General features: G+C 38.7%; 3 protein-coding genes across 16 annotated transcripts; 2 read left to right on the top strand and 1 right to left on the bottom strand.

The window, feature by feature from the left end:
• Nucleotides 1-1,336: 1,336 nt before the first annotated feature.
• Nmnat (nicotinamide mononucleotide adenylyltransferase) lies at nucleotides 1,337-5,979 on the bottom strand. 12 transcript variants are annotated; one of them, XM_022799655.2, is made up of 8 exons: nucleotides 5,715-5,936; nucleotides 5,181-5,309; nucleotides 4,761-4,870; nucleotides 4,338-4,462; nucleotides 3,647-3,779; nucleotides 3,213-3,386; nucleotides 2,788-2,906; nucleotides 1,337-1,630 (listed from the first exon to the last, which is right to left on the bottom strand). In XM_022799655.2, exons 2-7 carry the CDS (start codon nucleotides 5,296-5,298, stop codon nucleotides 2,859-2,861), a joined length of 708 nt encoding a protein of 235 aa, XP_022655390.1. In that variant the 5' UTR covers nucleotides 5,299-5,309; nucleotides 5,715-5,936; the 3' UTR covers nucleotides 1,337-1,630; nucleotides 2,788-2,858. The 12 variants fall into 12 exon arrangements, with proteins under 12 accessions (XP_022655390.1, XP_022655388.1, XP_022655391.1 ...); XM_022799653.2 differs by having other exon boundaries at nucleotides 5,677-5,936; XM_022799656.2 differs by having other exon boundaries at nucleotides 5,664-5,936.
• Nucleotides 5,980-6,009: 30 nt separating this feature from the next.
• Aptx (aprataxin) lies at nucleotides 6,010-7,352 on the top strand. The gene has a single exon (XM_086983801.1). It carries the CDS (start codon nucleotides 6,624-6,626, stop codon nucleotides 7,203-7,205), a length of 582 nt encoding a protein of 193 aa, XP_086839927.1. The 5' UTR covers nucleotides 6,010-6,623; the 3' UTR covers nucleotides 7,206-7,352.
• Nucleotides 7,353-7,368: 16 nt separating this feature from the next.
• LOC111247847 (uncharacterized) lies at nucleotides 7,369-10,049 on the top strand. Of its 3 annotated transcripts, none has more exons than XM_086983782.1 (3): nucleotides 7,369-8,196; nucleotides 8,494-8,816; nucleotides 9,083-10,049. In XM_086983782.1, the coding sequence occupies exons 1-3, from the start codon at nucleotides 7,369-7,371 to the stop codon at nucleotides 9,534-9,536; spliced, it is 1,605 nt and encodes a 534-aa protein (XP_086839908.1). In that variant the 3' UTR covers nucleotides 9,537-10,049. The 3 variants fall into 3 exon arrangements, with proteins under 3 accessions (XP_086839908.1, XP_022655037.1, XP_022655038.1); XM_022799302.2 differs by having other exon boundaries at nucleotides 8,524-8,816; XM_022799303.2 differs by having other exon boundaries at nucleotides 8,554-8,816.
• The last annotated feature ends 210 nt before the right edge of the window (nucleotides 10,050-10,259 follow it).

Genomic DNA, 10,259 nt, shown 5'->3' on the forward strand with positions numbered 1-10,259 from the left:
CACTGCTTGAATGTACCACTCAATGACAAGCCCGTGGTGACTAGAAAGATTATTTATCTTTCTAGGCACCACGGGCTTGTCTCAAATAGGCAAACTTTGTTTCTCTGATCTAGCCAATTTTATTCGAAACAGTACCGCAGGCCATTTTTTTTTGTTGATGTTGTTTCTTTTCGTCCTTCTTCTAATTCTTTCGTTACGTTTCACGGAACTGTTTGAGGTACGAAAACACTTATTATAGTCGTGAAATTCAATGGCCGTAAAACTTTACTTAGTCTTGTCAATCACTGGAATTAGGTAATATCATATATCTATTTTAAGCTTTACGTATATATTATAAATTAATCTGTTCCCTATTCTGTACATAATAATAATAATAATAATAATAATAATAATAATAATAATAATAATAATAATAATAATAATAATAATAAGCGTATTCCTTAATATGTTTAGAATGGAGGTTTTTTTTTGAAAAACGCAATTTTGAAATAATAATAACTTTTTTAGCTGAAACATTATTGGATAGGATGAAAGGCATTTAGCATTTTACTTAGCACAAAATGCAAGCAGCCTTGATTTGTTACAATATATATAATTAGTATCGTTTCTCATGAATTAACAAAGGTATGACTACAGTAAAGAATTGTTCAGAGCGCACACTTCGGTCTGCATAGAGTATATTCCTTAGAGATACTTGGGGTATAATAGGAACTTTGTTTAAGAAGTTCTCTATTGTAGCACAACTATAACTAGTCGAAATGGCAGGCGTTTCTATCGAGTCACCTGTTTTCCCGTACGACAATTCCCATCGTAAACGAACAATTGTAAAGTAAACATTAGTTTTAAATATTAATGAATGTCCATCCTGCAAACAAAAGCCATAATACGCATCAGAATTATTTTGAGACAATGAAATAGGCTTAGCTATCTGATAAAATTAGACAGTCTTACTTAACACATTTCATCCTCGTTTTCGTTTTCAATACACTTGAGCCAGTAACTTCGTTACCAAATGTTCGAATTCAGAGATCTGAGTCTTGATTTAAAATAAACAGATTTCAACATTACCCTAGCATGAATTGTCTGGGATCACCAAGAAACCCTCCCCTTATCACTTTATTAAATTCGTAACAATGTTTCAAGAAAAACTTTGGAAAGCGTGAATTTATTTTATCGATGCCCGTGATTCAATTTGATAGTACTACAGATACTTCAGAATAAAATTTAAGTCCTCATTCAAAACGCGTATTCTACGTCCGAGCAGTCCGCTAAGGGAGATCACACTAAACATGCTTACAAAATTCACAACAAAGTTCAATGAATGAAAATATCCATATTTTCATAAATAATAAATACTTTAATATTAATGAATTAATCAGTGTTTATTCTTTGTATGTAATGTGTTTGTACACTGTAATTTCATTTGAAACAATGATAATCCGTGTGACACATTTAGGCCTACAATGCTAGGTTTGCTGGTACTGCCAAACTGGTAAGTGATAATCATCTGACGCGATCAATGGCGATATACTCTTATCCGCAGGATAACATCTTTTTGTATTTGATACAGCAACGCAGAATAGAAATGATTATATGCTGACAATGGATCAAAACAACGCTATCGGGGCACCTGAAATGTAGACCCGCAGATTTAATTAGAAAATATAACGAATACATCATACGAAAGAAAGTTAATCAAAATATATACTCTATAGGTAGTCGCGCTTATCACAAGCCCTTACTGCGAAACAGGTAATAAAGGCAACGTTTCCAACAAAATTAGGTGGCATGATACTTGCATGGGAGGTAAATTGAAAACCATATTAAATTTGGTCATAGTCATGGTTACTTGGTTAGATGTACTTCAATATAGCTTGTATACTTGAACGTATGTATAGATCCTGAAAAACGTGTTGGTTCGTTTGCTTTTTCGGAACCTAGTATCGCGAAATATGATTGTAATTATATTTCTAGAAAACAGCTGAAACAAACTAAATGGGTGGCTAATTTTTTTACTGTTCCCATCAAGTAGCTAATTTCTAGGTCAACATTATCTATTTCTTACATTCTTTTACAGAGCTAGCTACGCGGGCAACTAGTGAACGACAACGAAAGTTAGAGGCAAAAGTCACATTTTTTGGTGAACTTCGAGAAATAGCTAGTAAAAAAGCATTCCCGTTGTCCCTTTATCCGAACGAATTTGCTAGATTTATGCCATATTGAGCCCTATTCCTTTTCCTAGATGTAAAACATTCAGCCCCTATACTTCTATTCTATTCAACCCTTTTAAAATGACTGTTTATTTTGTTGCTGTAGGAAGATTCAAATATCGGTAAATGCTAATGCAAAAATACAAGCGAGCTGTATTCCGCAACATAACAACATTTTTACCATGCCTTTTTTGTTCTTTTTACCATGTTGGAAGAACCCAAATGGGTTCGGCCAGATCTATCTAGACTGAAACGTCTGGTGGGAGCAGGTCATTGACACTATATCGAGGAGTTAATTCCGAACATTAGTTATACAGTTGAAAATAACCGAAAACGTTAAAAAAAATATCCAACAATATGTTAACGTTAAATGACTGGAGATAACAACGTACAACTAGCGTCAGCAAGCATCTACGAACTAACAACGTATTTTCATGCCAAAGCTGACGTCGTTAGACCTGACTTGGAGCATCTCCACGCAGCAAATGAATTAGGATGACTTATTTTACGAGTAGGTAACTATAGGGTATCGACAGTGTTCGAATTAATAAAAACTTGTAATCTCACTTATTCATACCTTTGAATCCATGTGAGTATACTCCAGTTAAGACCATGTCGAAATTAGTGGTTCGGCGATGTCCGCATGGTCTAACTTTTGTAGAGGCCATTACGTTCGATATAACCGATCACGGAATCCTGAAACACAAAAGAGATAAGAATTACCTCATCCATATTTGTTTCAGCTAATGCTATCCAAAAATTAAATAAAGGCTGACTATTTTCTACTAAATTGTGAGTTACATGAGGGTATTTGTTGTGTAATGTTATTTTCAAATTTAAATTAGTTGTTTTGAACGTTTCAATGCTGTTCCTCTTCGAGGTGATTACTACTTAAATATGCATGTTCTATATAAAACCACTTTGTTAACGTCCCAAAAGTTTTAGTAACAATTTTAACAATTAGTAAGCATAACAACCCAATCAGTAACAAATTCTGCTTACCAGAACAACGTATTTAACGCTTTCCCCTCGTCGCAAAGCTTTACGCACTTTTGTCGATGAAATCTCATTGTAAAGCCACTCTTTGATAAGATGGACTGTAGTGCGGTTAGCATATATCATGTCTTGCTCGTAGATTAACTTCTCAGCATCGCAACTTGATCTGGAAATGACGGCCTAAGTCAGAGAAAAAACGGTTGACAATAACCTGACATATCTTTGAAAGCATTGACGTAGCGACTGCTACTGTTTTTACGAGTAGAACAAACGTCTGCATCCTTAAATATAAATCCTAAAATATAATAGGCTTAATAATGAAATGGATGCTAATGAGAAAGAGGCCTGGGTCAGATCTAGGAAACGCACATATGAAACCATTCTTTTTTACTTATAGCTAAGTGAATAAGCGGCAAAAATATTATTGCGTCTTGATTTACCATGCCAAATTTTTTGGTGAGCTCGTCGATATGATCAGCTTTCCACAGCCCTGGTATTGCAAAGCTCTCCAGGAAGTCGTTGCCGCATAGAAGCATTACTCGAATCGCCCCTGAATTTAAATGCGACTGATCTCTGTCGCCAGCAAAAATGTTCGTATCTACGTTTTCATTTTTAATATTTCTGATGTTGAAAAGAAACGTAATACGAAAGTATATAATCGACACTTCGTGCGAGGCTACCATTCGTTTAACAAAGGAAAATAACTCGATAAAAGGGCTCTTGAACTATCCCCAAAAATTAGCGCCCTGCGAATCAAGCTTAAATACGACTTCCTGCACCTGGCAACTAAATTAAATTGTTTGCCAGATACAAGAAGTTGCCGAGCTAAAACGATTTGCCTCCTGTATGCGAACATGCCATCTGGTAAACGATGGCCTTCAATTTAACCTTTTTTTAGACACTTTTTTATCATATCGTGTTCATCTTTCATCGTTGATATCTTTACCGTACTGCTCCACATAGTTCAGCTTTTCTTAATATAATATGATCAAAACTGCTAAGATTGTACGATTTAGCTTAGGATATAGAATGTACTCTAAGGTGTGCAAAACAAGGTAGAAATATTACGAATACTTTCCTAAGAAATCTAGAATCAATGCCTGCATTTGATAGTTGTCCTCTATGCGATACCTTGAGAAGTTTGATAAAATCCCATGTTTATTAAAGCCTTCTTCATAATGTTTAAGTACGTCCCGCGTGCACGTCCATTCTGGTTGGGATATTTCCCAGTCATCTACTCTAATCCAATCCGAGGTCTGCAAGGAAAGAATATCTAGTTGTTTAGACTTGCCAGTTTTGTCACTTCAAACAAGACGCTCCCTATTGAAGCATTCTTTTGGAATATCGCATCCTGACAGCATAAGAAATGTTTCAATAGAAAAAACCCATTTAGAGAGGAAAACCTACGCTATCGCTCCTAATATGTTGATCGAAAGATACTTATTTTAACCTACCAGAATTTTTTTGTGGGTTGAAATTGCTCACTTGCACGGTTAAATCGTTTCAAACAAGTTTCAGCCACCATAAAAATCCTACAAAAATTTTATTACGCACCTCGGCCGCCAATTTACACATCGCAAATCGATGCTTAGAAGACACCAAGTCCTTTTTTTTATAATCATCGTGAACGGGGGAGATGATTCCACACACGACCTTGTAGCGGCCTGGATCGAACCGCATTACTTCGTACATTATACCAAGCATTTGTTCTCAAGTTTTTAACATCGTTAATCTACACTATTTACTTAGATACTTTTGGTTCGTTAGACTGGTGCAGTACTTGGAAACGCTATGATAGATAAACTAACTACGTTGTATATATAGTTGGCTGTTCTGAACTACCGTAGAATATTCCTATATATAAGTGAATAACGAACTTCCTCTTTTTTCTTTCTCTAAGCTGACACAGCAAATATAGCATATATAGTAAATAAGCAACGTACAACCATCCGTCTTCAAAATAACCATATTTACCCGTGGCGTGCAGGTGATCTCTGGCGACTTCGAACATACGAAGGTGCATGTTAGTAATCGGATTATAGGACCCACAGGCTACAAGAGCTACCCGTTCTACTGAAGGTACCCCAGACATCGTTCTTTTGCCTAAACCATTTGAATGAAAGACTTTTCTCATTACGCAAAATGCCATGATGACACTCTTCCGATTTATAAAATGGGTAAATAAACAAGTTTAATTTTATTCACTGTTATTATTATTATCACTATTATAATGAAGCGGTTGACTGATCACTATTAAAACGAATAGCCACTTTGGTGGTAACAGTACACACTTTGATGACGTAAAACCTAACAGGCTTTAGTATCTGTCGGCTAAGTAGTAGCGCAAGGAGAATTATATTATAAGAACCTTTCCACACACTTTTTCAATTTTACCGGAACCTGTTTCATGAACAAGCATTATACGAGTGCTGATAAGACATAAAAATTAAAGATTACCAAAGAGCCGTACAGAAATTGTGATGTACGTAAAATCGAGCAGACTCTCACTTGCTTGGATTTCGCTTGCGTCATCAACCGTTTATCTATTGTATATATGAATCCCGTCTGAAGTCACAGAAAGGATCTTCACAAATGCAAAAATTAAATTATGACAAAAATTGAAGAATTAAACATTATGATAAACAGTTTTGACGAATATCTGAGGAGCATGCTTTTTGCGGCTCTAAGCACAGTCTTAGTTACTATTCTCTCCCCTATCGGCAGAAAAGGTCCGATATTTACTAACACTCACACGCATTTGGATACACAGCCAGAGACAGATGATCAAAACGAATGGATGAATTGGCAAAACCGCTTAGTCCATAAGCCAAACTCGCGGACGCCGGCGTCTGCCATCGATTTTTTTGTGCTTGCTGTAAAACGATAAACCTAGTGTCGAAGATTTTCGTCATTCATGTCACTAAAAAGTGGCATAATTATTTTTGATGTTCTAATCTGTTGTAACAAACAACTGTTACCTAAAAGCAAAGGTGGAACATCTCGGCATCATGCTACCATAGATGTTTGGTGTTTGTGCGTGAACGCTGTGCGTTTGTTGTACGGGGTACACAAGTCTATAATATTACTATCTGGCTGTACGACTTTAGATTTCTATTGTTGAACTCCCGCAAACGGGATACCAGCTAGCGTAGTTATCGAGAACCTTGACAGGATTGAAGTTCATTCGGTGGATCTGTGAACGCCGTGAGGATTGTATTAATAGAGCGGCGAGTGTCCACTATCGAATCTCAATTAGCGCAGAATTACCTAAATATACATTGTGTGTATTGCCGTGAGACGTTTACCCCGATTACTTCTGGGCTAGAGCTTGCATAATAGTGGGAAGTGTTTTTACCAGACGAGGTCTCTACCGGGGCCAGTGTCATCTAGACGAATCCGATTCAATCCAATAATGCAATGATGTCTAAACGTACTGCTGAAGATGTGGCCCCGGAATCAAAACGCCGTTCTCTTTTAACGGGACTGAAGCAAGCGATGAGCTTGGAAGGTAACCAGGTATACGCAGACGCCACATGCGTAGCTATTGCCGACAAGTTTCCGAAGGCCCGCCATCATTGGCTGGTTCTACCCAGAGAAGATATTCCCACTATAAAAGCGCTTCGATCTCACCACGTCCCGATACTGGAACACCTTGAAAAGATTGGCCGGCAGCTAATTGCGGACAATGGGCTAGATGAGAAAGATTTTCGGCTGGGCTATCACGCAGTACCTTCTATGGCACAACTTCATCTGCATGTCATTTCACAAGATTTCGATTCTCCATCGCTGAAGACCAAAAAACACTGGAACAGCTTTACAACCGCGTTCTTTGTAGACAGCGGAGTTGTTGTGAATGATATACGTACGAATGGCAGTTTTACCGTTGTCGAGCCACGTATTGCCGAAGTACTTCTTAAAAAGGATCTAAAGTGTCATCGTTGCGAATACAAGCCGCCGACTATTCCCAAGCTCAAGGAGCATCTTAAAACCCATCTATAATACCACGCGAAAGGAACGGGGGCAAGCTGCGATACGTATAAAGGATATTGAACTATTTCCATAATATACCATATAGAATACATCTATCATTACGAATTACGTTTCTCAATATCATCATGATTATAGGTGACAGATCCTAACCGTTCGGTTACCAATACTAACGATGGAGCAGTTCATAACATTTGAGGGAGAGGCAGAATATCTGGTGGTCGATACCAGTCTGACACAAGACTTTGCCCCGCTAATGCCTTCGAGCACTAACGAAACGCACAGCGTAACTGATGCTTTGGTCATCTTAAAGCATAAGCAACAACAGCAGCAACAACAACAACAGCACACTCTTCCCGATATTGAGTCCTGCGGTTTTTCTGCCCTGAGAACCACAGAGGCTCCCCGAACTGAGCAGCAGCAGCAGCATTTCCCCAGCGTGAGCAAAAATATACGACAGTCCACAATGGAGTTGCGTCAATTGCCAATCACGTACAAAAGCGCACCAACATCGTATGAGATTTCAAACATGAAAGAAAGGTGTCTAACTACGCAATCGATTGGAGGAAAAGTGAGGCACTCAGGCGACAGCGGGTCCTTAATAAAGAAAGCCATGATTGACATACACGACTGTGGTTCCACTGGGAAACGGGGGGATGTTTTAGCATTAGGTTCTGTTAACGACTTTTACTGTTTCCAGTGCAAATTGCAGTTTAATTGCGAGTCAAACGTAGTAGCACACTTCAAGTCGGCCCACTCCCGCATCACATGTCATCATTGTAGATTGCTTAAATTTGACACTTACATTTCATACAGGCGGCACGTAAAGGAGTCACACATCGCGTGCTTTCTGTGTCATGCGATGGTTAAACATAAAACGGCACTGCAAAAGCATCTATCCAGGTATCATCCCGATCGTTCGGATCGCTTTAAAATCAACTGCGGAGAACCGGATTGTGGTAACCAGTTTATCAACCTGTTGGGGCTAACGATCCACCTTAAGGTTAAGCCTAAACCTAACATTTTATTACATGAGATTACTTATTCATAAAGAATCTAGAAAACACAAAACATGAAATGACAGTCGTCATACGAATATATTGTGCACTCCTTAGATGTTTTGTTCATAGCTTCACACAAATCTGAGTAAAGAAATGTTCTTAGGCCTCGGATTTCCCAATAATCATACGAGACATTTAAAAGGTTTTTTTTATTTCACTGAAGGAGGATTGTTTATGCTGAATGATAGCATCTTCTTGCATTGCATGTTATTTTTTTATGCCATTACGGATTCTTACAGGTAGACCAATGCCATTATGGATTCTTACAGGTAGACCAATGCCATTATGGATTCTTACAGGTAGACCACAATCTTCCTATTGTAGCAAAAACCGTAACGGTCGCCAGCTGGGAGGCAGCCCAACAGTGGATAGTTTTTGAAGAACTTTTTTATAATGTGAAGTTTGTGGTACGCAACAATTACCGATCAGGAAACTCCATCGTACGCAAGTATTGGTGCGACTGGAACGGACTATTTCAACGAGGGAAAGAAATGCGTGAGAGCGGTCGTTCGCGGGTGCCCCAATGCGTGGCTTTCTGTACCGTCGATGTAGACAACTCCAGGTACGTTGCTAAGAACACATAAGGTATTCTTTCAGGCATGGCAGGGCGTAACAGAAACACATTTTTATCACTTGAAAATGTATAAATTACTAATCAGTAGTAACAAACACAACGAGGTATGGCTCTACATGTTGATTCGCCGACCTGTCGGGGTTAGCTTTTTTTTTTTATAAAAGCTTTCCTACCAAGGCAACACTTAACACCATAATAGTTTACTCTATTAATGCAATTAATGATGTGTTTTTTTCTTGCTGACCGTTTCGTAGGGCTCGCTATGTAATTAACGCATGTTTAAGTCATTACGGGCATCGCATGGATACAGTGACGCCAAGATGCTCGTTCAGGACATGTGACCAGGTTGGCTTCATTAACCACTACACGAATAGTAGTATCCGCTACTTCAAACCAGCTGAAGAGCAAATCGTACAACAATGGCTGTCGCTTCTAAGTATGCGCGAAAAGCGGGATGTGCTTGTCTGTTCCAGGCACTTCGTACCGCGAGACTTTGATACTGATCTCATTAGCAACATGTTAATCCTCAAACCGTTGGCCATACCGAGCGTCTTTGGTGCAGCTGCACACATGAACGACCCTTTCAACGATTGCGCATGTGAACATTCAAATGAGTGTTCCATAGTACGAGAAAACAAAGCTCTCAGGGCTAGGGTGGCTGTTCTCGAAGGAGACGTCGCAAGACTTCAACAAATACAGGCTAGGTAAAACTCAAAAAGCAAGTTTACATCTGCAAACAACACACGACAGTTGCGTGGAGCAGGCGGCGACAGTAGCGCACATTGTGTGCACTTTTGACGAAGCCCGCCGGACGCGCAGTCGGGCATTTGAGAGGACAGAAAAAGGCGTGTCGATAAGAAACGTGCTAAGCTCAACAACTGTCAGCCAAGACAGAATGGCATCACAGCATCGCACGCCATTAGATATATCAAGCGGCATTCAACAGCAGAACATTGTAATGTAATGGTAGTATATCCAACTCAAGGGCAAATCGAGTGAATTACCGATTTCAATTAAGAAAAAATAATATGGTAACATCCTGAAGCACCTGTAGCAGCCATAATTAATGACACAGGAAACGGAAGCAGAAAATTATGTAAATTCGACATGGGTTCTTATACATAAGCATCTACCAGCTGTAAAAGTAAGAGTCCAAAAACGAGATAACCGCAAATAATAATGCGCCTTTTGCACAAGCTTAATTTTGATAGAAAAATAGAAGCGTGTCTTTATTCTAAATATACAGGATGGTGCATGCAAGTTCGCAATACTCTAGCGTAGACGTTGAGTTTAATCAAAAAGTTTATTTGGCGATTTAAGGTACTTATATCACTACAGAATTATTCCAAGTAGGGAATATGGTTACCTCAGGATATCAAACATGCAGTCGTCTTACTACTGCCTTTTTACACCGTACTTCTTGGAACAGAA

The sequence above is a fragment of the Varroa destructor genome, unplaced genomic scaffold (assembly GCF_002443255.2).
Source record: "Varroa destructor unplaced genomic scaffold, Vdes_3.0 BEIS01000003.1, whole genome shotgun sequence".
NCBI classification, from domain to species: Eukaryota; Metazoa; Arthropoda; class Arachnida; order Mesostigmata; family Varroidae; genus Varroa; species Varroa destructor.

Bases quoted from the DNA above. Each gene is read 5' to 3' on its own strand.
- Nmnat (XM_022799655.2), bottom strand. From the start codon at position 5,298: ATGTCTGGGGTACCTTCAGTAGAACGGGTAGCTCTTGTAGCCTGTGGG. The intron at 3,780-4,337 runs GTATCGCATAGA...TGCTGGCGACAG, and splicing joins ATTTTATCAAACTTCTCAAG to AGATCAGTCGCATTTAAATT. The intron at 2,907-3,212 runs GTAAGCAGAATT...TTTGTGTTTCAG, and splicing joins GCGTTAAATACGTTGTTCTG to GATTCCGTGATCGGTTATAT.
- Aptx (XM_086983801.1), top strand. From the start codon at position 6,624: ATGATGTCTAAACGTACTGCTGAAGATGTGGCCCCGGAATCAAAACGC.
- LOC111247847 (XM_086983782.1), top strand. From the start codon at position 7,369: ATGGAGCAGTTCATAACATTTGAGGGAGAGGCAGAATATCTGGTGGTC. The intron at 8,197-8,493 runs GTTAAGCCTAAA...GGATTCTTACAG, and splicing joins GGCTAACGATCCACCTTAAG to GTAGACCAATGCCATTATGG. The intron at 8,817-9,082 runs GTACGTTGCTAA...ACCGTTTCGTAG, and splicing joins GTCGATGTAGACAACTCCAG to GGCTCGCTATGTAATTAACG.